Source organism: Lycium barbarum, chromosome 8 (assembly GCF_019175385.1).
Source record: "Lycium barbarum isolate Lr01 chromosome 8, ASM1917538v2, whole genome shotgun sequence".
Lineage (NCBI taxonomy): Eukaryota > Viridiplantae > Streptophyta > Magnoliopsida > Solanales > Solanaceae > Lycium > Lycium barbarum.
This window is the reverse complement of record NC_083344.1, coordinates 132,135,743-132,160,757: the sequence shown is the minus strand read 5'-3', so window position 1 is coordinate 132,160,757 and position 25,015 is coordinate 132,135,743. Positions and strand designations below refer to the sequence as shown.

Below are 25,015 nucleotides of genomic sequence, written 5' to 3'. Positions count from 1 at the left end.
CATAACACTGACGAGCACAGCGTAATTGAGATTTACTCAAGATTTCGGATAATTTTAATTAGATAAATAAACAATTACGAATGATCACACAAGAATAGGTTGGATGAATCCAAAAAATATAATTAAGTTAACATGAACGAACTAACAAGGAAACTATAAAGATTTTAAATATTCTAATCTCATTTTGTATTGTCGTTTTACTTTAAAATTTTGACAAGCAAGTTGAAAAATTTTAGCCCCATTTGTCGAAAGTTAATGTTATGTTTAGACATTATCTCAAAGCAAAGTTTGTTTATCAAACTGCAATATTTGTTTATCAAACTGACTCTTCGACTTCAAAATTGAAATATGAAATTTGAATACTATTGTCAAAAAAGCATTTTTGCAAACTTCAATTGTATTTACGTGTCCAAGCACAATTAAACATTAAATACTATTTTTTGCAACTATCAGCCAATTATCTCCGAACAACAATAACAACATACCCAGTGTAATTCCACAAGTGGGTTTGGAGAGGTTAGAGGGTACGTAGACCTTACCCCTAACATAGGAGATAGGAAGGCTATCTCCGAAGAAAGCAAGACAAAAGGTTAGATAAGGATTGAAAAAAAGTAAATAAGCCCTGACAGAATATTATAGATAAACACACGAGACACGCTCTACTACCTACTAACCTTCCATCCTAATCTGCGTCCTCTATAACTTCCTATCGAAGGTCATGTCCTCGGTAAGTTGTAATTGCATCATGTCATGCCTGATCACTTCTCTCCGATACTTCTTCAGCCTACCTCTCATTCCTGAAACCGTCCATTGTCAATCTCTCACACTACTGCACTGGGGTCTCCATGCCTCTCCTCTGGACATGCCCGAACCATCTCAGCCTCACTTCCCGCATCTTATTCACCACAGAGGCTACTCCCACAATATCTCGGATAACTTTATTTCAATTTTTATCCTTCATAGTTTGCCCACACATCTATCTCAACATCCTCATTTCCGCCACATTCATCTTTTGTACGTGAGATTTCTTGACTGGCCAACACTCCGACCCATATGACAGAGTAGGTCTAACTACCGCTCTGTAGAACTTGCCTTTAAGTTTTGGCAGCACCTTCTTATAGCACAAGACTCCAGAGGCGAGCCTCCATTTCATCTACCTCGTCCCAATATTATGAGTGACATCATCATCAATCTCCCCATTTCCTTGAATAATGGACCCAAGGTACTAAAAACTCCCTCGCTTTTGGATGGCATGTGTCTCAAGCATCACTTCCACGCCCTCATCATGCGCTACATCACTGAACTTGCATTCCAAGTATTCCGTCTTGGTTCTGCTCAACTTGAACCCTTTTGAACTCCAAACCTCCAGCTTAGCATTAACTTCATCGCGAGTCTCTTCAATCAAAACTATGTCGTCCGCAAATAATATGTGGTCTTGTTTCTGTTATTATATGTTTTTTTTCAATATGTATATGTGCAATCGTTATATTGACAACATATGCGCACCTCAACTAGTGTCAGTCATGTTTAAATTCCATTCCCTATTCGCGAATGCAATTGCTGTTTGTAATGGGCGTTGCTTTCGGAAATATTGAACTCTTCATTGAATTTATATGGCTTCCAAGTCGTAATGCCCCATACTCTTTTATTACTGAAGAATGCAAAAATAAAATGACATATAATCATACCATTCTCATAGAATATGAATGTAATGTCATATTTAACATTTTTTCTACTAGCAGTTTCTAAATTATTGCTGAGGGACAAAAACTTGAAGTGCTGTATGTAAATAAATAACAAAAAGGAAAAAGTGCATCGAGTTTCTTATCTATTAGATCTACCGAATAAAAATAAATCCAACAAACAGAATATGCAAGTAAATATGTATCCCTAGTCACAAATGTTATGCCTTTGATTCATCAAAATATCCTTTTTGGGTACAATCCTTCTGTATCAGAGTACCCCCACAGTTCGTATTCCAAGAAGACTATTTATTCAACGGAAAAGGTCCAAAAATATCCCTGAACTATTGAAAAAGGCTCATAACTACCCTCCTTCCACCTTTTGGTCTAAAAATACCCTTAAGGTTTGTTTTTGGCTCAAATATACCCCTCAAACTAACAAAGTTAAAGTTAACTCTTTTAAAAAGCCAAATGACATTTTGTGATTGGACACATATATTATTTAATTTAAAAATTAAAAAATATGAACAAAACTGATTTTTTTTTTTTGCATTTTGTGAATTAATCAACGAAATATGTTTTTTTTTTTGCATTTCGTGAATAAAAAAACGAAATAGGAAATTATAATTTTTTTTTGCATTTCGTGTATTGAAAAATGAAATAGGATAAAAAAATTAATTTTGTTCATATAAAAACAAAATTGGAAAATATATTTTGTCCAATTTTCCAATTTCGTTTTTATATGAACGAAAATAATTTTTTTTTTATCCTATTTCGTTTTTTAATACACGAAATGCAAAAAAATATTATAATTTCCTATTTCGTTTTTTTATTCACGAAATGCAAAAAAAAAAAAAAAAAAACAGTTTCGTTCATATTTTTAAATTTTTTAGTTTTTAATTTTTAAGTTTCCACACAATTTTTTTTTAAAAAAATATGTAAATTACGGAATTTTATTATTGGAATTTTTTTTTTTAAATCTGGAATTTTAAATTACTGGAAATTTATTATTGGCATTTTTTTTTTAAATTTGGATTTTTTTTTTAAATTACGGAATTTTATTATCGACCAATTACAAATTGCCATTTGACTTTTTAAAAGAATTAATTTTAACTTGTTAGTTTGAAGGGTATATTTGAGCCAAAAACAAACCTTAAGGGTATTTTTAGACCTAAAAGGTGGATGGAAGGATATTTTTAGACCAAAAGGTGAAAGGAGGGTATTTATGAACCTTTTTCAATAGTTCAGAGGTATTTTTGGACCTTTTCCATTTATTCAAACTAGCCTGTTCGAATAGGAGAATTCAGATACATGAAAGAAGAAACCAATTGACTCTGAAAAGAACCAATATAACCAAAATGACAGACTAGGAAGGAGAACAGATTCAAAATGATAGATGGATGTCCATCACACACGAACAAATAACAACCATTAAGTATTGCCGTGTCGACACAGAGCTAGTAAAATAATATCATAAAACTATTCCAAATGGGAGTGCACCAAAATTACACGACTATCATGGTTAAAACCATGACCAAAATTGATATGTCCAAACTTACGAGTCTAAGCAAACAAAACCGAAGAAAAAAAGGGACTAAATTCCAGCCACTATTGAAGTATCCAAGGGAAGTTCAATGTGGCATTCATTACTATGCGCTCAGCGCAATCTCCTGGCCTCCCTCTCAGACTCCAACAGTGTAAGAACATCACCCTCTCTGACTGGTCCCTTGACATTTCTCATGATAAACCTGTTCTGATCGTCAAGAAACTTGACTCTCACTTGAGTCACCTGTCCTCTGGATCCGGTACGACCCATGACTTTCACCACAACGGCATGCTTGGTTGCGGATTCCATTCTGCAAATGCAGAATATATTTGTAAGAAACCATAATGGATGACACCTTCGAGAGCGGTCAAATGAAACCAAAAGAAACTAGCATTCTATTACCTTTGAAACCAATAATACTAAAGAACATTCAATATTCCCCCCAAAAAAAAATTCCAACATTTTAACCTATTAAAGCATTTGTACAGATCCATGATCTAAATTTGTGCGTTCATAATGTCACTGCACCTATTGCACTTTCGCAACAACAGGTGTGGGACATAGTTTAAACTTTAAACATATACATTACAAAAGTTTAAAACAAATGCCAACGTATTTTATCCTATAACAGACATAACATAAGTGAATGACAGAGAAATAAGCATTGGAAGTAACTAGAAAGGATAGTAGCTTAGCAGCTTCGATTATTGCAGGTTCACATATCCTTTTTTTTTAAAAAAACAGGTAAAACATTTTGCAGGGTCATATCTTTCCTGACCAACAGCAGTGATATGACCGGAATAGGGCTGAGACAGTATCAACTCTACAAGCTTATGTTTCTTAGTTCTGCGTGCTCCTTCCTAATGTACCTCCTCATGATCAGTTTGTTGTGAATAATTTGTGTATGCAAGAATGGAATTTTTTCCGTAGGATAATCATTTCTTTCTCCCCCCCCCCCCCCTTTTTTTTTTTGACAAGGAACTAATCTAACAGATAATAATGTAGTTCCCCAACGTCCAAATACACCACGAAAGGAGCAAAGGATAGCGAGAGGAACAATCTTTCTAGCTTCACTTGTAAAGTGACACACCACAAAGTGTGACCCAAAAGATAATTTAGCAAAGCATTAACGTAATCTTTTCTAATAACATAGTGTGAAAATCATACAATGTAATACATGGCAGTATGAGCTTCACAATACTATGCTGATCTACATAGCTCAGAAATGGTCTAATTTCATTTACGCAGTGTTAATAACTCAATATTATATTGGTAGTTCAAGTAGACCCTTATTTGTTACTCGTAGTAGTTAATTACAGAGTAAGGCCAGACAGGAGACACATCCTCACTACTTCGTTTTTTCCTTATGCTCTATATACATTCCAGGGTAGCATGTAAATGTAAGACTGTTGAATGAAAAGTCATCTCTCTCTACCTACCTATCTATATATATAAATCCCTCATCTCGATTTGTGTGGCCCCTGGCGGATTTCCAGATTCAAACAAGTATTTCTTTGACCGTACTTTTTTCATATATCTATTAAATATTTTGAACGGAAAAGGTCCAAAAATACCCTTAAACTATTGAAAAGGGCTCATAAATACCCTCCTTCCATCTTTTGGTCTAAAAATACCCTTCCATCCACCTTTTAGGTCTAAAAATACCCTTAAGGTTTGTTTTTGGCTCAAATATACCCTTTAAACTAACAGAATATGTTTTTTTGTTTTTTTTATCGGAAAAGGTCCAAAAATACACTTAATCTATTGAAAAAGGCTCATAAATACCCTCCTTCCACCTTTGGACTAAAAAAATATGAACGAAATATGTTTTTTTTGCATTTCATGAATAAAAAATGAAATAGGAAATTATAATTTTTTTTTTGCATTTCATGTATTAAAAAACAAAATAGGAAATTATAAGTTTTTTTTCATTTCGTGTATTAAAAAACGAAATAGGATAAAAAAAATTAATTTCATTCATATAAAAACGAACTTGGAAAATATATATACCAACGAAATAAATAAAAAATATATATCTATATATTTTTTCCAATTTCGTTTTTATATGAACGAAATTAATTTTTTTTATCCTATTTCGTTTTTTAATACACGAAATGAAAAACAACTTATAATTTCCTATTTTGTTTTTTAATACACGAAATGCAAAAAAAAAATTATAATTTCCTATTTCATTTTTTTATTCATGAAATGCAAAAAAAACATATTTCGTTCATATTTTTTTAGACCAAAAGGTGGAAGAAGGGTATTTATGAGCCTTTTTCAATAGATTAAGGGTATTTTTGGACCTTTTCCGATAAAAAAAACAAAAAAACATATTATGTTAGTTTAAAGGGTATATTTGAGCCAAAAACAAACCTTAAGGGTATTTTTAGACCTAAAAGGTGGATGGAAGGGTATTTTTAGACCAAAAGATGGAAGGAGGGTATTTATGAGCCTTTTTCAATAGTTTAAGGGTATTTTTGGACCTTTTCCGTATTTTGAATTATCAATTATTGTGACTTATAGTACTTTAAACCTAGTTTCCAAATATGTAACTTTTATTTAATAAACTTAAAGATTCCATACCCAAATTCACGGTATGGAATGAACCTGTATCGACTCTCGACATCTAAATTGTGTAGCTCAGCTTTCCTTACATAAAAGTGGTATATAACGTAAGATTTCACCTTTAATCATAAAGAGACATTCTTTTTTTTTCTTTTTTCTTTTTAACAAGGCAGAGAAATTCTTATTTTCAATCAAACGTTTAAGACACTAATGACCACAAAATTTAAGGAACTAACCCTAAACAATGAGATAATTCAAATAAAACAGAACAATAACTTTAACACACAAACTTTGTACAAAAAAAAAAAAGGCACATGTTTTTCAATACCTATTTATCAACAGGCAACATTCAATTAAAACAACAATAACAAATCAGGACTTAAGGAATTCTTAATACATCCATTATTAAATCAATCAACACAAATCTAAGTTATGCTAACCGATTGAATCCTATTATAGAATTAGAGCAAAAGAAGAACAATTATTTAACACAACATTGAAAAACGTGACGGCTTACCTTTGGTGAGAAGAGAGGTTGCTTGTTGTATAGAAAATGGAGATTGTTAAAACCCTAGAAGTGTTTATAGTAGGGTTTCGCGGCTATAATGAGATAGAGCTCTCGGCCCAGTAACTATTTGGGCTTTTTATTAGATCCGACTGTATCTTTAGGCCCAAATCCAACATTCAAATTTATTGGAGCAATTTGCACGATTGACCTTATTCGGGGGTGGTCTTTAATTTTTGGCCTTCGCTAGGTTCAAACCCCCGCTCAATCAATTTTTTTTAAAAAATTGCAAAGTAGAATTTAAATTCGCAACGCAGAGCTTTTCCTGTTAAGGTAGAGTTTTACCTTCAGGCATAAGGGAAAACTCTACCTTAAGGTAGATGTTTACATTAAGACAATTTTTTTTACTCAATTGAAGTTTTGCAAAACTCTATTTTAAGGCCTAAATTTTGCCCTAGTTGGATTAATTTTACTACAAAACTCTACCTTGCGATTTTTTTTTTAACTGAGCAGGGATTCGATTCCTAAACCTCATGGTATTAGACGAAGGACCAAAATTACAGACCAACAATTTGAGGGGCAAAAATTAAAGACCAGTGCCTTTGAAGGGCAATCCGCACAAAAAAATGAATTTATTGTTAGAGTAGAACGTCGAATTTCTACACAAATAGTCTGCTTAATTTACTGTTTATTTTTCTAGAAGGTATGCATAGTTATATACTGATTATACACTGTCATACATATATTATACCCGAATTATACATATATTTTACTCGATTTCAAATATTAAATACTGGGCTTCTGAAAAAGAAAAATGGGGCCTTCAAAAAGTTATTGGCAGCGGGAAAAGGGATTCATTAGATCATCATTTAATACGTTTGGTAAAATGACATAATTGATAAAGGTTATTCAACAGACTTTGAAAGGAACTTGTTTACCCCGATTTTAGTAACCAATTGAATTTATACGTGGATATAGGATATGTGCTTGAGCCTAAATGTGGATCACAAAGAGTTGGTGTGAATGCTTGTCAATGCACGAATTACAAGTACAAATGCCGGATAATTGCATATATGACGAGTTGATTGAAGGAATATAGCATAAAAGACCGAATTTGTAATGGACTCAATCGTATTTGGATAACAAGAATTATATAACACAATATATATATATATATATATTGTGTTACAAATGTTCTTGAAAGTGAAAAGATGAGCCAACCCCCAAAGGGAGGAGGGAATACCCTATTTATACCAGTGAGCCCATGGGCCTCCTCCAATATGAACTAATAAAATAGTAATAAAAGGGACAGCCCCTGCACGGATTTGGTGGGATTAGACGGCGCCGTCTGACACACGCATAGTTGGTAGCCGACTATGACGTGACACCACTGATGCGTTCCAGCAACGGTCACAACGGACCAACGGACGCACGGAGACCAGATCAATGGGGATGAGACCTCGGAAAGGGACCCCGAACCTACGGTGGCATAGAGACCGGACCAGATGGAGCCTCTGCTCGGCTTTGATCAAAGCGCTTATCCGGAAAGGTGACTCCCTCGTCCGAACTCTCGGCCCCTTTCTTCCCCCGATAAATTGTTCCACCGGACTGACCCATATCCGGTTTTTTACCGTATACAGATAGCCCCACGCTTCCCGGACCAACGATCCATCGGAGTATCGGGAAGTGAATGAATCATACATCCGACCGCCCGGATGACCTATCCTTATCTCCTTATTTTGGCGGGAACAGATGCGTCACGTTTTCCCCTTTGCCGGCCACGTGTCCTACTACGGATGGTTCGCTCCTGTCAACCGCCTTTTGCACGTCATTTCGCATCGTTTCGCATTGATGATGGGACACGTGGCGATCCCCGATTGGCCGTCCTTGATAACCGTTCCCTTCCTTATGCCTATATAAAGCCCCTCATTTCCTCACTTTTTCACTTTTACGATCTGCTCTCTCGTTTCTTTTTCCCTCTGTGTTCTATATCCATCCTTTCTACAGCAAATTTGTTGCCAAATCTTCACGCATTTATACGAAAAGAAGGGGGGATTAATTTTGTCACAATTTTTGCCAACTGCTTTTTGCTTCTTCAAATCGTCATTTCCTTTATTTCCTTTGCATTATTTTCCAAAATCCTCTTCCCTCCATTCCTTCAATCATGTCTGAAACCACTTCTCCCGAAATTCCTTCAGTTTCATCCCCAGGGGCCGAGGCTGTGTCTCCGGCTAAACAAAAGAGTAACCCCGAAACTACGGCCTCGGATATTATACCGGCCAAATTTAACTTTAACAAAGACCTTGAGGTGGAAAAGCCCTCTGCTGTCTCAGACCGGGGATACGACGTGAGGCGATATCCTTCCTCCATAACCGAGGATAAGCTCGACACAGTCCGGGCAGACTGTGGGTGGAACACACGCTCGGTAAGGGTTTTTGCACCGGGTCCGGACGAATCCATTACCGACCACCGGGAAGGGTTCTTGTTCGTGTACACTTATCCCTTTACCCTTAAGCTCGACCCCCCGATTGATCCGGTCATACTGGATATGTGTCGGATCTATGGCGTGACTTTGGCATAGATCGGCCCAATTGTTTGGAGGGTCGTAGCTTGCCTCCGGTTGCTGGCTAACAGAGCTAAGAAGGAATTCTCACTGGGCCACCTAATACGCCTGTATTCCCTGAGAATATTCCGGGGCGGTGTCATAAAACTAACCAAGCGCAGCCGGAACCCGTTCTTTTCGAAGATGGACAAAGACCGGGACAGGGGATGGCTAGAACGCTACGTTCGGGTAAAAATCGAGGATATAATCCCGGCCGCCCATCTACCTTTTCCGGAGAAATGGAACGACAAGCGTAAGTTCGATCCTTTAAGCAATCGTTCTTACCTGTTCATCCGCTTAAGGTATCTTTTTCTCATCGCCATTTTCTTATTTTTGCAGCAAATGGATTTGTCCCCCCGGTTATTCGAGATCTGAGTGAATGGGTCACGACACTCCTCAACCAGCTTCCCTATGAGGACCGAACATGGGCCCACTTGTCACGCGGTCGATGGATCGCTCAAAATCATGGTAACGTTTGGCTTTCCTTCGATTTTGTTGCATCTTTTGCCATTCGGGGTCATCAGTTTTCTCAACCCTGCCTACGTCTTTGTCGTTCAGGTTTGCCGAAGGGCTCGGTGGCATCTAGATCAGAGTCGGGGGTCGCTTCCCCTGCATCGGCGTCGGGTTCCTCCCGCATTCTTGCTAAAGCCGCCAAAAGGAAACGGCCCTCCGAAAAGGGGCAGCCGTCTAAACGAAAGAAGGCAAGAAGTGTTGCCCGGCCCCCGAGAGAGGAAACGGAGCCCGACATCATAGTTCGGAGGGTCGACCCGGCTCCGTCAACGGCTTCAGTACCCGAGGAGACTGCCTCCGAACCGCCCTTGCCTTCTATCAACGAAGGTATCTTGATTCCCGCTCTCCCTTCAGGTGCGGAAGAAATCCTTTCCCCGGCTCCTCTTCGGTCGGTTGACTTTGTCGACATTTCAGGTGAAACTTCTTCAGAAGATACTCCCCTGCAGAGGAGAAAAGGAGCCGGGGAAACGGCTGTCACTGCGGCTGATCAAAGGACTGTTCCAGCTCCGGAGGCCGAAGCCCCCATTCATGCTCGTCCATCGCCCGTCCATGAACCTGTCTCTACTTCGGAGCCCCCGGTCTTTGCCAGAAACATTGAGTCCACGCCAAGTTCGTCTATCCCTACCCCGAGGGTTGAAGACTTTAAAGATATGTTTTCAACCACTCCTCCTGCTACCGGTGAAACTGCGGGTTTCGGCCATCTTCCAATTTCTCGGGTCACGAGGTCGGCTAACCGACAGTCAGAATCTGGTTCTAGAGATAACCTGGTGACCATCTTCCCAGCCCCGAGTGTAGAGCCAAGAAGGACCAGATCGGCCATAATCACCGTCCCCGAGGATTGCGGCTTCTATCAAGCCCGGTGGGAGTAGCAAGCTATTTGCGACCTCTTGTCTCCGACTCGGACAAGCGTAAAATGACCGGGGTCACCTGGCAGTGCCTTATGAATGATGGCATGCACGCGGGAAACCGGGTAAGAACCTCAGCCGTCTTTGTATATCAATAGACTTTATGCTCACTTTGTTTGATTCTTTATGTTTGCTTTTCTTGCAGAGTGTGGTACTGGTAAACGAAGCCTTCATCCGTGCCCAACACGAGATGGACGACCTTCGAGGCCAACTAGATGCCAAGGCCGAGAAACGGAGAAATACAAGCATCTCCTCCGAGAGAAAGAGGAAGAGTTGGGTCGGGCGGCTGTTCTTGCCAACCTTCGTCCCGAGCTTGATGCTGCCAAGGACGAAAATCATCGTTTGAGAAGTGATTTGGCCACCATGACCGATTATAACCGAAGCCTCGAGGCTGAGAAGATTGGCCTTAGCCGAGACAAAGCTCAATTTTCGTCGAGGCTGGACGAGCTGGAGACCACCGTATCCCAACTCCGGGAGGAACTGGACTTGGTGAAGGCCGATGCAACGAGCCTAGCCGAGAGGAACCGGCTACTAGAGTCCGATACCGCTCTGTATAAAGAACGCATGAAAGTTTTCGAAGAGAAAGCCGAGGAGCGGTCTCGGATAAGTGAGGGCTTAAAAGCCGAGCTGGAGGAGGCGGTGAGTGCCAACGATGTTCTTAAGGCCGAGCTAGAAGCTGCGGTTCACATGAGGAATATTGCTGTGGCAAACCGGGCTGAACTAGAGACTAAGTTGGCTAAAGTCGAGGCTGACTTGGAAGAAGCCTGGAAAGGCGTGCATACGGCCGAGGCTCATACTGCCATTGTCGCCGAGTATGAGAAGTGAAAGTCTCGGCGGCTCACCCTCGAAGAAGCCGAGCGCGGATTCTCCGATCTTCCGGCCCTGATAAACCAGGCCAAAGAGATGGAGGAGGAGGCAAACCATGCCCTTGGGTCCGACTCAGATGATTCCGAACGAACCGAGTCCGATCATTCTGCCTCTAGCCATGCCGAGTAGCATAGGATTTCTACTTGGCTTTTATTTTTTGCCTTCGCTGGCCTTTTGACTTTTGATGTAAAAGTACTCTTTGTAAACGTATCCTTTGTGCATATGAAAGTTGCACTTCTCTTGTGTATTCATTTGAGTGCTTGTTTTTATTTTGCCTTGAATTACGGGTCCGTTTTTCGGACAAGATGATCCGTAGTCATTGATTAATTCTGTCCGTAGGACTTACCAAATGTTTTGTGACTTCAGATCTTTCTGTGCCCGTGATAGGCGCTTCTTTAGGATCGGTGCTTTTCGTGGGCAGTCTAATTTCGACCATAGCCGTCCGGTGTAAGGCGTATATACTGAACAATGCCGAAATACGATCATTGCAATGGTTTCTGTATTGCAAGTGTTTGTACATATGAGAATTTTCATTTCTTGTATCTTTGCCGTAGCAAACACTAAATGGGACACGATTCATTATGATCGTTTGGTCCTTACATCGAAGGCGGTGGCCGGCCTTTGTTTTTGCCGTGGCAAATGCTGAATGGGACACGATTCATTATGATCGTTTGGTCCTTACATCGAAGGCGGTGGCCGGCCTTTGTTTATCGTGACATTCTTCGATGTGGGCACTGTGCCCCCCTAACACTTGTCCGAGCTGCGAGGTCAGGTGAGTGTTATCAAGCCCCTACTCGGAAGATGTGACCTCGGGTGTCCGAGTTCTGACCCCTTTGTCTTTGTTGCGTAGCACGTTGTATTTGTTGCCTCATTAAAAACCTCGTCGGAAAACCCATTTTGGGACAAAACCGTACTAAGGAAAAGAGTGCAACACGTGCTTTCAGTCCTAAATTCTATTTTTGTGCTGTCCTCGATTTCCTGCAAAATAGAAAAATATGGTTAACAAAAAGTATATGAGAAGATCATACCTTAGCAGTAGTATCTTTTTAGATGGGCCATGTTCCAGTTGTTGCGCAGGCGTTGCCCATCCATGGATTCCAGCTGGTATGATCCTTTGCCCGTTACACCGGTTACCTTGTATTGCCCTTCCCAGTTTGGTCCTAGCTTTCCCTCGTTTGGGTTCTTTGTATGCAAGGTGACTTTTCGAAGCACCAAGTCCCCAACTTGGAAGTGCCGAAAGTTGGCTCTCCGATTGTAGTATCTTTCCATTCTCTGCTTTTGGGCCGCAATTCAGACTAATGTTCTTTCACGCATCTCATCGGCGAGGTCGAGTCTTACGGCTATGGCCTCTTCGTTTAATTCCTCGATTGCATCCCTGAACTGGAGGGTCGGTTCGCCAACCTCAACGGGGATAAGGGCTTCGGCCCCGTATACCAATGAGAAAGGGGTCTCGCCCGTGCTAGACTTGGCTGTGGTCCGATACGCCCATAGCACCTCCGGTAATACTTCTCTCCAGTGGTGCTTCGATGCTTCTAGCCTTTTCCTTAGGTTTTGGATTATTGTTTTGTTTGTGGATTCCGCTTGTCCGTTTGCACATGGGTGATATGGGGTCGACACAATCTTCTTGATTTTCAACCCTTCGAGAAAGCTGTTGACCTTGCTACCCACGAATTGAGGACCATTATCACATGTTATTTCGGCTGGAATGCCAAAACGGCAGACGATGTGATCCCATATGAAGTTGATTACCTCCTTTTCTCTGATTTTTTCAAAGGCTTGTGCTTCAACCCATTTAGAAAAATAGTCAGTCATAAATAAAATAAAACGTGTCTTACCTGGTGCCCAGGGTAACGGACTCACGATGTCCATTCCCCACTTCATGAACGGCCATGGTGAGACCACCGAATGCAGCAACTCCCCGGGCTGGTGAACCATCGGGGCATGTCTCTGACACCCGTCACATTTTCGGACAAAGTTTCTCGTGTCTTCATCCATCTGATTCCAGTAATATCCGGCCCTGATAAGCTTTTGGACCAGAGCTTCCGCACCAGAGTGATTGCCACAGGTTCCTTCATGTACTTCTCTCATCACATACTCCGTTTCCCCGGGTCCCAAGCATTTAGCCAAGGGCCCGTGGAAAGAGCATCGGTATAATTGACCGTCCACTAAGCAAAAACGGGCTGCCTTGATTCGCAACGAACGCGACTCCTTCTGGTCACTTGGGAGCTTATCATCGCGCAAGTAGTCAATGTATTTGTTGCGCCAATCCCAAGTTAAACCTGTTGAATATATTTCGGCGTGTTCGCTTTCTATGGCCATTTTTTATAGCAGCACCGTTGATCTGGGGTTGATTTCGTCCCCTTCGACCGCAGATTCCAAATTTGCTAATGCATCGGCCTCGCAGTTCTGTTCTCTCGGTATATGCTGCATAGTCCATTTTTTAAATCGGTGAAGCACCACTTGAGTTTTTTTGAGGTACCTCTGCATCCGTTCATCCTTGACTTCAAACGTGCCATTCACCTGGTTTGCGACCAAAAGCGAGTCGCACTTTGCCTCGATAGTTTCTGCCCCCATGCTCCGGGCCACTTCCAAACCTGCAATCATAGCCTCATACTCGGCTTCATTGTTAGTTAATTTGGTAGTTTTGACGTACTGTCGAATGACGTCCCCGGCCGGGGCCTAAGGACAATACCAAGCCCGGAACCTCTGAGGTTCGAGGCCCCGTCCGTATACAGAGACCAAATGCCCGTGGCCTTCCCCGAGGTTAGCAGGAATTTCTTTTCGATCTCGGGGACCATAGCTGGGGCAAAGTATGCTACAAAATCGGCCAAGATTTGGGATTTGATGGTCGTCCGAGGTCTGTATTCGAGGTCGTAACCGCTAACCTCTACAGCCCACTTCGTTAGCCTACCTGACAACTCCGGTTTATGCATGATGTTTTTCAAAGGATAAGTAGTTACTACACATATGGGATGGCTTTGAAAATAAGGTTTATGTTTTCTGGAGGCGCTCGCCAGTGCTAATGCCAACTTTTCTAAATGGGGGTAACGGGTCTCCGCGTCCCCCAATGTTCTACTCACATAATAGATAGGGAATTGTGTACATGATTCTTCTCGGACCAAAACGCCGCTTACCGCCACTTTGGAGACAGCTAGGTACAGGAACAGTGTCTCACCCGCCTTCGGCGTGTGCAGGAAAGGGGGGCTAGACAAGTATTCCTTCAAATCCTGTAGAGCTTCTTGGCACTCTGGTGTCCAAACAAAATCGTTCTTCTTCCTGAGCAAGGAGAAGAACCGGTGACTCCTGTCCAAGGATCTCGATATGAAGCGACTTAGCTCCGCGATTCTCCCGGTGAGTTTCTGAACCCCCTTTATGTTGTTCACCACCTCGATATCCTCGATGGCTTTGATCTTGTCCGGGTTGATTTCGATTCCTCGGTTTGACACCATGAAACCCAGGAATCTGCCGGATCTTACTCCGAAGGCACACTTCTCCGGGTTGAGCTTCATGTTGTATTTGCGAAACACATCGAAGGTTTCCTGCAAATGCTTTAAATGGTCCTCTGTTTCCAGGGACTTAACAACCATATCGTCAACGTAAACTTCCATTGTTTTCCCTATTTGTTCTTCGAACATTCTATTAACTAGGCGTTGGTAAGTTGCACCGGCATTTTTTAATCCGAAAGGCATGCCATTATAACAGTAGGTCCTGTACCGGGTGATGAAGGATGTTTTATCTTGATCCTCCGGGTACATCTGGATCTAGTTATACCCGGAATAAGCGTCGAGAAAACTCAACATCTCGTGCCCGGCCGTCGCATCGATCATTCTATCGATGTGAGGCAACGGAAACGAGTCCTTTGTACATGCCTTGTTTAAATCTTTGAAATCAACACACATTCGAAATTTGTTACCTTTTTTGGGCACTACCACAACGTTGGCCAGCCACTCCGGGTATTTCACTTCCCGGATGGAGCCTATTTTCAAAAGTTTTGTTACCTCGTCCTTCATGAACGTGTGTTTAGCCTCCGCCATGGGTCTTCTTTTTTTGCTTCACTGGGGTAAACTTCTCGTCCAGGCTGAGTTTGTGAGTTGCTATTTCTGGTGATATACCTGTCATATCTATATGCGACCATGCAAAGCAATCAGCATTAACACGGAAATTCAATTAATTGACGCCTGAGCTCCGGGGTGAGCCCCGTGCCCAGGTATACCTTTCTGTCCGGGAGGTATTCGAACAGGATGACCTGCTCCAGTTCCTCCACAGTTGACTGGGTTGCATCCGATTCATCCGGCACGACGAACGATCTGGGTACCTCGTAATATTCCTCTTCATGTACCGGGTTCAATCCGGCGCACTTTGATTGCTATTTGGGAACTTCTCCTCCGATTGCATATTTCTCTTCCGGCCCCTTGGGCTGAGGTGCCGCTTCCTCTACTGCGAACATTTCCCTTGCAGCGGGCTGCTCGCCTCGGATGGTTTTCACTCCTTCCGGCATGGGGAACTTCAATAGCTGATGTAGTGTTGAAGGCACTGCCCTCATGCTATGTATCCAAGGTCTACCCAATAGTGCATTGTATTTCATGTCCCCCTCGATCACGTAGAACACTGTTTGCTGAATGGTGCCACCCACATTTACAGGCAGTGAGATTTCCCCCTTTGTGTTACATCCGACATTTTTGCATATTCGAAAAATTCGAGATAACTTGGCTTGTAATGAATGAGGCCATACTTGGACCTTACTTGGTATGAATGTGTCGGCTAAGAATACATTGGTGTGGAATTACGAAAGGAGGCCAAGGACAAAATTGGAATTTTGGAAACTTGTTCCATGAATTACAATTATTTAGCCAACAATTGGACTCAAAAAAATAAATAAGAAAATGAGGCCCAAACAAGGGAGGCCCAACCGGCCACAACATGGCCCAAGTCCATGGAATTAATGAATTCCCATGTGACATTATATAGTCATCTATATCCAAAGAAGTTTCAAGAAAAACAAAGAAAGAACAAGAAAAAAGAAAGAGGAGAGAGTCACGGCTAGAGAAAAAGAGAAAAGAAAAGGAAAGAAAAATTCTTGGAGCTAAATCCTTTGGTTCAAAAATCCATTTCTTGTGGGATTATTACTAAGTGCAAGATTCTCTACAAGTTGGTACAATTATTTTGGCAAGAAAGTAGTTTTGGTGGCAAGTGAAGAACTTGAAGAAAAGGTAAGAATCAATTCATTTTCTTATGTTATGAAGTTTGGTTTATGATGTAGTGTGTAGAAATGAGAAGAACTCATGAAAATATGGAAGTTTGCAAAGTGGGTGTGTTTATAAGAAGGAGGCCGTGTGTATGTACATATTGCATGTTTATGATAACTTGAATTTATGTTATAATCTAGTTGTGGTTATGGTAGAAATTGTATTGGAAGTGAAAGTTGAATAAATTAGTGAAAGTTGGAAAATATGAGGCATGGCCGTGTGGCATCATGTTGATGATGGAATGTGAATTAAATCTTGTTAGTATGTTAAGTGTGTTATTGTGAAGTGAATGAAAGGATAATGATTCTTGTTGCTATGGAAAAATGGTTGTTAAGTTGTTGTAGAAAAACATGCAAGTTTATTATAACTTATGTAAATATGGAAGTGAAAGTAGTAAGATTGCAAATTATGATTGTCATTGAGGAAGTTGGAAGATAGAAATATGTCATGAACATATATGCTAAAGATTAGAAGTTGTGGGTGAAATATGACTTTGGTAGGAAGCTTGTATATTGTGTATACCTTATGAATATTTTGTGAAAACGATACGATATGCCTCCAAATTATGTTGTAATGACCTTGATAAGTGATGAATATGAAAATGGTAAGATTGGTTTGGAAGTGTAAGGTCGGAATGAAATATATTGTGTTATGTCGGAAAGATGGCTAGTAATGCCATATTGCATATTTTGTAATACTTGTTGTTGTTATTGATGTTGTTGTTGGGTGCTGTGTTGATATATTAAACCGAGCTAAGTCTCGGGGATGTTATGTATATAGGGGAAATGCTGCCGAAATTTCGGTAGGCAAGTATGTAATAAAATTTGGATTCTTAAAGGCTTGAATTTGACAATTGGTAAACATGACCATTTGTAGATTCTGGACGAAATTGGAAGTGAAGCCAAGCGAGCATAAGGCGCAATTGAGGTATGTAAAGCCTACCCCTTCATTCTTAGGCATGTTCTGAACATAATACGACTCCGTTCCTCGGAATTCGAGATGGAAATCCGCTCCAATTCCTTCAGTAAGATTGAATCACTTTTCTTATAACTTGTCTCTAAAGTGAACTTTTGTATGCAATTGTCCCAAACGGAGTCGGAATGCTTCCAAATAACTATGGATGACCTCATAAGGTCTATTATCAGTAATTTATGTATGTCGCCTCAAGTTGGTTCGAGGTGGGCCCACAAGGCCCCGACACTTTTTGTATGACCTAAATTGCCCTATTTCTGTCCATTTCTCACAGGCAACATCTGGACTATTATTTTGATCATGATATGACTACTTTTATATAAATCTTACAAAATGGTTTTGACATCTGGAAATCTGATTCCGGTAATAATCTGTCGTGCCTTCCCAAGTAGGATATAGGCGCGTATTATGAACACTATCCGAATACTCTGATTTGACTCGCCGTTTGGCATACTTCAGTTTGATTGAGTCTGTATAATGATCTGTATGTATGTGGTTTCTCATTAATCTGTTCGTCGATGTCTCAATGCTTCCTTCACTGCGTCCCGGGCCAGGTTCTGTTATCGTGCATATTCCTCTGCATTGTTCACCGCGTCCCTCGGTGTGCGGGCCGGGATCTGTTTATATCTGTATGATATTATGATTTGTGTATGGGGATGGCGGCCAAGATGGCATATGATCAGATTCTGTCTGTCCACCGCGTCCCGTACTAAGAGGGTCGGGTTCTGTTACCACGCCCCTCATGAGAGGGTCGGGATCTGTATGTATGTATGTGCTATCAACATTTATATAAGCACATGACTCTGTATGACTCTGCATGCATAATTCTGTCCGTCCGTTTGGATCATACTTCTGTCTGTCCGTATGGATTATGATTCTGTCTGTCCGTCTGGACCATATTTCTGTCCGTCCGTCTGAGTTATGATTCCGTCCGGTACACCTCTGTCTGTCCGTTGGATTATGATTTCGTTCGCTATATTTCTGTGCTTCTGATTCAGACTATGATTATGTTGTTATATTTTCGCTTTACATACTCGGTACATTTTTCGTACTGACCCCCGGTTCTTCGGGGGCTGCGTTACATGCCCGCAGGTACAGACGCACCCGGTGATACGCTGCCAGTCTAGGGCACAAATTCTGCTATTTTGGAGAGCTCCTTTGATCCGGAGCGTGTACTTTTGGTATATATCTTCTGACATCTGTATATTCTGTACGTATGGTAATTCTGGGTACGGCGGGGCCCTGTCCCGTCATATGATTCTGTATGTCTGTTAGAGGCCTGTAGATATGTATGTGGGTTACGGGTTGCTACGATTCGGGTAGGTACGTACGATTTTGTGACTCTGTCCGTTATGTTGGCCTCATCGGCTTATATGTAATTTCAGTATGTTCGGGTATGTGTATGTTGTAGCGCGCGCTGCACTTGTATTGGCTTAAGTCTGTATACAGCTTGTGCGAATTATCTGTCTGGTATGCCGATTCTGTCAGGTAGGTACGTTTGGGTATCCAGTTAGGATACCAGTCGTGGCCCACGGGATTGGGTCGTGACACTTTATGGTTTCGCTTGCCATATTGAACCCGCTTAATACTCGGGCTACTGGTACGATCTGACCGAGCAGTCCCAGCTGTTCAACCACCCTCCATCGGATGATGTTGGCCGAGCTACCTGGGTTAACCAAAATACGCTTGACCTTAGTTTTAAAGACCAGTACAGAAATTACCAACGCATCATTGTGGGGTTGGATGATGCCCTCCGCGTCTTCGTCATTAAAGAAGATAGATCCCTCGGTCGAATGATCTCGAGTGCGCTTTTCACGAACAATAGAAATCTTCGTTCGCTTCATTACCGGCCCTCGTGGGGCGTCAACGCCCCCCACTATCATGTTGATCGTATGTTAGGGCTCGACAGGCTCGGACCTTTGATAGGATTCTCTTTCCTTGTAGTGATTTTTGGCCCGCTCGCTCAGCAGATCTCGGAGGTGACCATTTTTCAATAACCGGGCTACCTCCTCTCTCAATTGGCGGCAATCTTCGGTTCGATGACCGTGGGTCCCGTGATATTCGCACACTACGCTCGGATCTCGCTGTCCCGGGTCCGACCTCAATGGTTTAGGCCATCTTACATCGGGGACACGCCCATAGCCGAGATAAGTCCCGAAGTACTAACGTTGAAGTTGTACTCCGAAATTTTAGGAGGAATTTTATTGCTGGCGGAACTTCCGGCATCGCTCCTAAACGAGAGTCCCCGACTGTTCGACGGGCGTTCGACCCGCTTGCTGCCCCGTCCAGAGAAATGGCTCGGACTCTCGATTGCTTTTTCCGACCTGAAGTTTTGCTTCTCCGGATGGGGATATGGCCGAAACCTCTCTTTCGATGATTCGGACTTGGTTTCGTATCCCTTCCTTGGTGCCTCAAAACCCCTATTTGCTTTGTTCCTTACCGGAGAGAGCTCGAATTGATCGTCCTCCACCCGAATCTTTGACTCATACCAATTGTGGACGTCGGCCCATGTTACAGCCTCGTATTCTAGCAAACTTTCTTTCAATTTGGCCGAGGCCACCGAACTTAACATGTTGAGTCCTTTTGTGAAGGCCTGTGCGGCCCATTCTTCTGGCACCGGAGGGAGATCCATCCGTTCCCTCTGGAACCGGGTGACGAATTCCCGTAGTAGCTCATCGTCCCTTTAGGTTATCCGGAAGATATCAGCCTTACGGGCTTGCACCTTTATTGCACCGGCATGTGCCTTTACGAACGCATCAACGAGCATTTCGAAAGAAGTGATCGAATGCTCGGGTAGATGGTCATACCACGTCAACGCTCCCTTCGACAGAGTTTCCCCAAATTTCTTCAACAACACCGACTCGATCTCATCTTCTTCCATATCATTGCCTTTTATGGCACAAGTATATGAGGTCACGTGCTCGTGTGGGTCTGTGGTGCCGTCATACTTCTGTATGTCGGGCATTTTGAACCTCTTCGGGATCAGTTTCGGGGCCGCACTTGGTGGAAAAGGCCTTTGGATGTACCTCTTCGAATTCGGCCCCTTCAGTAGAGGTGGAGCCCCCGGTATCTGGTCCACCCGAGAATTGTACGTCTTGACCCTCTTCTCGGTCGAATCCACCCATTTCGCCAAGGTCTCGAGCATTTTTAGGACCTCAGTTGAGGAGCCGGCTCCGGAGCCGGCGCTCTCGATCATTCGTTCTCCGTTTCTTCCGGTTTCAACCGTACCTTTTGACTTTACCGGCCCTGCTTCACCCTTTCCGCTCTGCAGTTGAGCAATCGCTAGCCCTTGCTCGGCGATTGCCGCCCTTTGTTCCTGCAGCATTTCAAAGATTAAACGCAAGTTAATGCCGTCGTTTGGCGCGACCGGTTCTCTCCGAACCCGATCCCGGGATAACGTAACGGAATGGTGAGTGTTTAGAGGATCGGTTGCCGGTGGAACGACATTCTCTTGATCTACAGTGTTTTGCCGGTTGAGTCCTTCCCTTGAATCAACGGGGTTCGGATCAGCGGGGTTCGACAATGCCCGCAGTCCGCTCCCTTCGTTTTCCGCCACGATCTCGGTATTATTGACATGACCGGATTGTTCGACGTCAGCCATTTGGACCGTTTTCACAGAGACGGAGAGGGAGTTTTTGGTTTCGATGAATATGATGGAAGTCAAGGCCAAAGACCACTATTATCCTAGCCCCACGGTGGGCGCCAAACTGTTTACCCCGATTTTGGTAACCAATTGAATTTATATGTGGATATAGGATATGTGCTTGAGCCTAAATGTGGATCACAAAGAGTTGGTGTGAATGCTTGTCAATGCACGAATTACAGGTACAAATGCCGGATAATTGCATATATGACGAGTTGATTGAAGGAATATAGCATAAAAGATCGAATTTGTAATGGACTCAATCGTATTTGGATAACAAGAATTATATATATATATATATATATATATATATATATATATATATATATATATATTGTGTTACAAATGTTCTTGAAAGTGAAAAGATGAGCCAACCCCCAAAGGGAGGAGGGAATACCCTATTTATACCAGTGAGCCCATGGGCCTCCTCCAATATGAACTAATAAAATAGTAATAAAAGGGACAGCCCCTGCACGGATTTGGTGGGATTAGACGGCGCCGTCTGACACACGCATAGTTGGTAGCCGACTATGACGTGACACCACTGATGCGTTCCAGCAACGGTCACAACGAACCAACGGACGCACGGAGACCGAATCAATGGGGATGAGACCTCGGAAAGGGACCCCGAACCTACGGTGGCATAGAGACCGGACCAGATGGCGCCTCTGCTCGGCTTTGATCAAAGCGCTTATCCGGAAAGGTGACTCCCTCGTCCGAACTCTCAGCCCCTTTCTTCCCCCGATAAATTGTTCCACCGGACTGACTCATATCCGATTTTTTACCGTATACAGAACTCTCAGAAAATCTTATCAGGATTTAGAAGAAAAGAAGAAATAATCTAAATAATCTTCTCAACCGCTTAAATTAAAATATCCGGTGAAAATAAGATATATGTATAATTCGTGTATAATACTTAAAACAAGTGAAGAATATATTTATCGCGTTCAAGGTTCATTGTTCCTCTAAAAAAGTCACAAAATATTGGATTAAGAAAATATCACAATCAACAGGGATAAATATTTGTTCTCTTTGAATGATATACTTTAGCTAAATTTGACTTCATCTGTTCACTGTTATGGGTTCAATTTCCATGTTCTAGAGTGCAATTAAAGTTGGTAAAGCTCAATTTGCTTTGGAAATATTGAAGTTTAGTTCACCATTTTTTTTGTGTGTATAATCATTTAGTATCCAATACTCGCAAGCTCATCAATCTTTACGAAAGCTCTCTTTACTCAAAACAAACAGATCGATTTTTTTATTTTTAAAAATAACTGTCGTGTCTGGGCTAGCTTGCGCTCACCCCGACTATTTTCAGGAGATACCTATCACCTCCCACCAACAATAGATACCACATAACTCTATCCAAGAACGTTACAACAAATAAAAAGAAATCACTTAAAGTTTGAACCTAAGACCTCCATTCACAAAAACAAACAGTTTGAATAATTGCTCAAGGCATTATGAACTACTAACACTCACTCTTGTCAAGAACAAAAGAAGCAGCAACAGAAAACTAACATAGGACAGAACCAATATAACCAAAATCACAGATTAGGAACAATGGAGAAAAGATTCAAGATGATGGATGGTCATCCAACACACTAAAACTAATCAGAACCATTAGTTACCGTCACTTTTGCAAAGCTACAAACTTTTAATCAGAAACAATTCCAATACTTGGAAGTGCACCAAAATTACATGAATCATGGTTAACACCTCAAAATCGACATGTCCAAACTTACGTGTCTAAGCAAACAAAACTGAAGACTATTAAATAGGGAATAAATCCCAGCCAGTATCAAAGTATTCGAGGCATTTCATGTGGCCTTCATAATTATGCACTCAGCGCAATCTCCTGGCCTCTCTCTCAGACTCCAACAGTGTAAGAACATCACCCTCTCTGACTGGTCCCTTGACATTTCTCATGATAAACCTGTTCTGGTCATCAAGAAACTTAACTCTCACCTGAGTCACCTGCCCTCGGGATCCGGTACGACCCATGACTTTCACCACAATGGCATGCTTGGTTGCGGATTCCATTCTGCAAATGCAGAATATATTTGTAAGAAACCAAATGAAAGAAGAGCAGGCCAAAGCCAAACAAACCACACCAGCACCTAGCATTGTATTAACTTAAGAAACCAATAATACTCTAAAGAACATTCAATATTCAAAAGAAACATACTCCAACATGTCCACCTATTAAATCATTTGTTCAGATCCATGATCTAAATTAGTGGGTGTATAATATCTCTGCACCTATTACACCTAGGTGACAACAGGTGTAGGGCTTGGTTAACATATACTATACAAATTACAAAATTTCAACTATCCATCACACTGTTTAATGCTATAGCAAAGAGACATAGCATATGTCAATGACATAGAAAATATGCATTGGAGATAACTAAGACACCAACAAACAGTAACTTAGCAGCTTCCGCTATCGTAGGTTCACGTATCTTTTCCAACCCTTCACAATAGTATGCTGATCTTTATAGCTCAGATTTCATTTATTTCATTTTAGTGTCACTATGTATTGTTAGTTCAGTTAGACCCTTATTTGTTAGATAATTACATAGTAAGGTTAGCTATGTAATCATATCCCCCCACCCCACCCCACCAAATTTCTTCTCTGTGAAAATCTGACATTGTTGAGCTCACCGGAGCTCAACTTTGTTTACATACAAAGGGGTATGTAAACAGTAAGGGACCCATACCGTTCAAGGCTATGTAGCCAGGACTCTTCAAAATTGTTGACGGGTTCGTATCGGATCCTCCAAAAGTATTGCATTTTTGGAGGACCCGATAGGGGTGGTCAACCTTTTCGGGGACTCCGGGCAACATAGCAATGAATTACTCCCTCCGTCCCAAAATAAGTGTCGTTTTAGCAAAAGAAAAAAATTGTCCCAAAATAATTGTTGATTTAGGAATTCAAGCCAATAATTAGTAATTGCTTCCAACTATACCCTTATATATAAACAGTATTTCTTCTTAATAGTAATAGTGCTCAATTCTCAAAAAACATCTAAATAAGTAGGGGCAACTAAATGGTAACTTGTATTTATTGTTTTCCTTAATGAGCATGAAAAGAGCTAAAGCAACAATTATTTTGGACGGAGAGAGCAATTCAAGTAAAACAAAAAAAGGGCTTTGATACACATGTTACCTTCTTCTCAAATTGATCCAAAAAATGTTAACTTTTGCATACAAAACACCTTTTCTCAAATACCCATTTCATCAACAGACAACATTCAATCAGACAAAAAAAAAAAGAATAACAAATCAAGATTTCTCACAAACAAGTGATATTATAAACATCCATTATTAAATCAATCAACACAAATTTAAGTTGAGCTAAAATATTGAATCGTATTAATTAAATTAGAGCAAAAGAACGACAATAATTTAAAACAAAATTTGGTTACCTTGAAAGAACGAGTATAAAGCTATGACGGCTAAAGAAAAGCTCTCACAATGCTAGTGGATTTTGAAGCAAAAACCCTAAAAGAGTGTGTTTATATATTGAAGCTTCTTGGAATTACTTTTGTATCCCTAGTCATAGTCAATGCTGGAGATTAATTAATTAAGGGGTTGTTTGGTTCGCCGACTAAATTATGCTGGGTTTGTATAATCCTCGCATTAATTTATAATTTCAAATTTGATGGGATAAAGTGGATATATAAAATTAAGTCTGGGATATTGTGTTTGGTTGACGGATAAATTTATAGGTCAACCAACACAACATAAATTTGATCCTAGACTTAATATTGAATATTCCATCTTATCCTGCAAACCAAACGGCCGCTAAGGATATAGCTACAGGCGTTAGAATATAATGCAAATAAATAAAAATGCTAAAAAAATATATCAGTTATAAATTATATCAAATTGGATAATTATGCTTAAATACAGTCAAATTTCTATATAATGACATTATTCGTTAAGATAACTTTTATTGTTATA

The 25,015-nt window shown here is 41.1% G+C and overlaps 2 protein-coding genes and 1 non-coding gene across 4 annotated transcripts; all 3 read right to left on the bottom strand.

Moving 5' to 3' along the window:
- Positions 1-3,140: 3,140 nt before the first annotated feature.
- LOC132607543 (small ribosomal subunit protein eS28) lies at positions 3,141-24,552 on the bottom strand. 2 transcript variants are annotated; one of them, XM_060321557.1, is made up of 2 exons: positions 24,478-24,552; positions 3,141-3,538 (listed from the first exon to the last, which is right to left on the bottom strand). In XM_060321557.1, exon 2 carries the CDS (start codon positions 3,535-3,537, stop codon positions 3,340-3,342), a length of 198 nt encoding a protein of 65 aa, XP_060177540.1. In that variant the 5' UTR covers position 3,538; positions 24,478-24,552; the 3' UTR covers positions 3,141-3,339. The 2 variants fall into 2 exon arrangements, with proteins under 2 accessions (XP_060177540.1, XP_060177539.1); XM_060321556.1 differs by lacking the exon at positions 24,478-24,552 and adding an exon at positions 6,314-6,455.
- On the bottom strand, positions 4,226-4,355 carry LOC132608574 (small nucleolar RNA snoR136). Its single transcript, XR_009570464.1, has one exon. It is a non-coding gene; the product is annotated as a small nucleolar RNA snoR136 (small nucleolar RNA).
- On the bottom strand, positions 22,585-24,614 carry LOC132607542 (small ribosomal subunit protein eS28-like). Its single transcript, XM_060321555.1, has 2 exons — positions 24,478-24,614; positions 22,585-23,090 (listed from the first exon to the last, which is right to left on the bottom strand). Exon 2 carries the CDS (start codon positions 23,087-23,089, stop codon positions 22,892-22,894), a length of 198 nt encoding a protein of 65 aa, XP_060177538.1. The 5' UTR covers position 23,090; positions 24,478-24,614; the 3' UTR covers positions 22,585-22,891.
- Positions 24,615-25,015: the final 401 nt, after the last annotated feature.

Excerpts from the sequence above, each read along its gene's own strand:
- LOC132607542 (XM_060321555.1), bottom strand. The coding sequence starts at position 23,089 with ATGGAATCCGCAACCAAGCATGCCATTGTGGTGAAAGTCATGGGTCGT.
- LOC132607543 (XM_060321557.1), bottom strand. The coding sequence starts at position 3,537 with ATGGAATCCGCAACCAAGCATGCCGTTGTGGTGAAAGTCATGGGTCGT.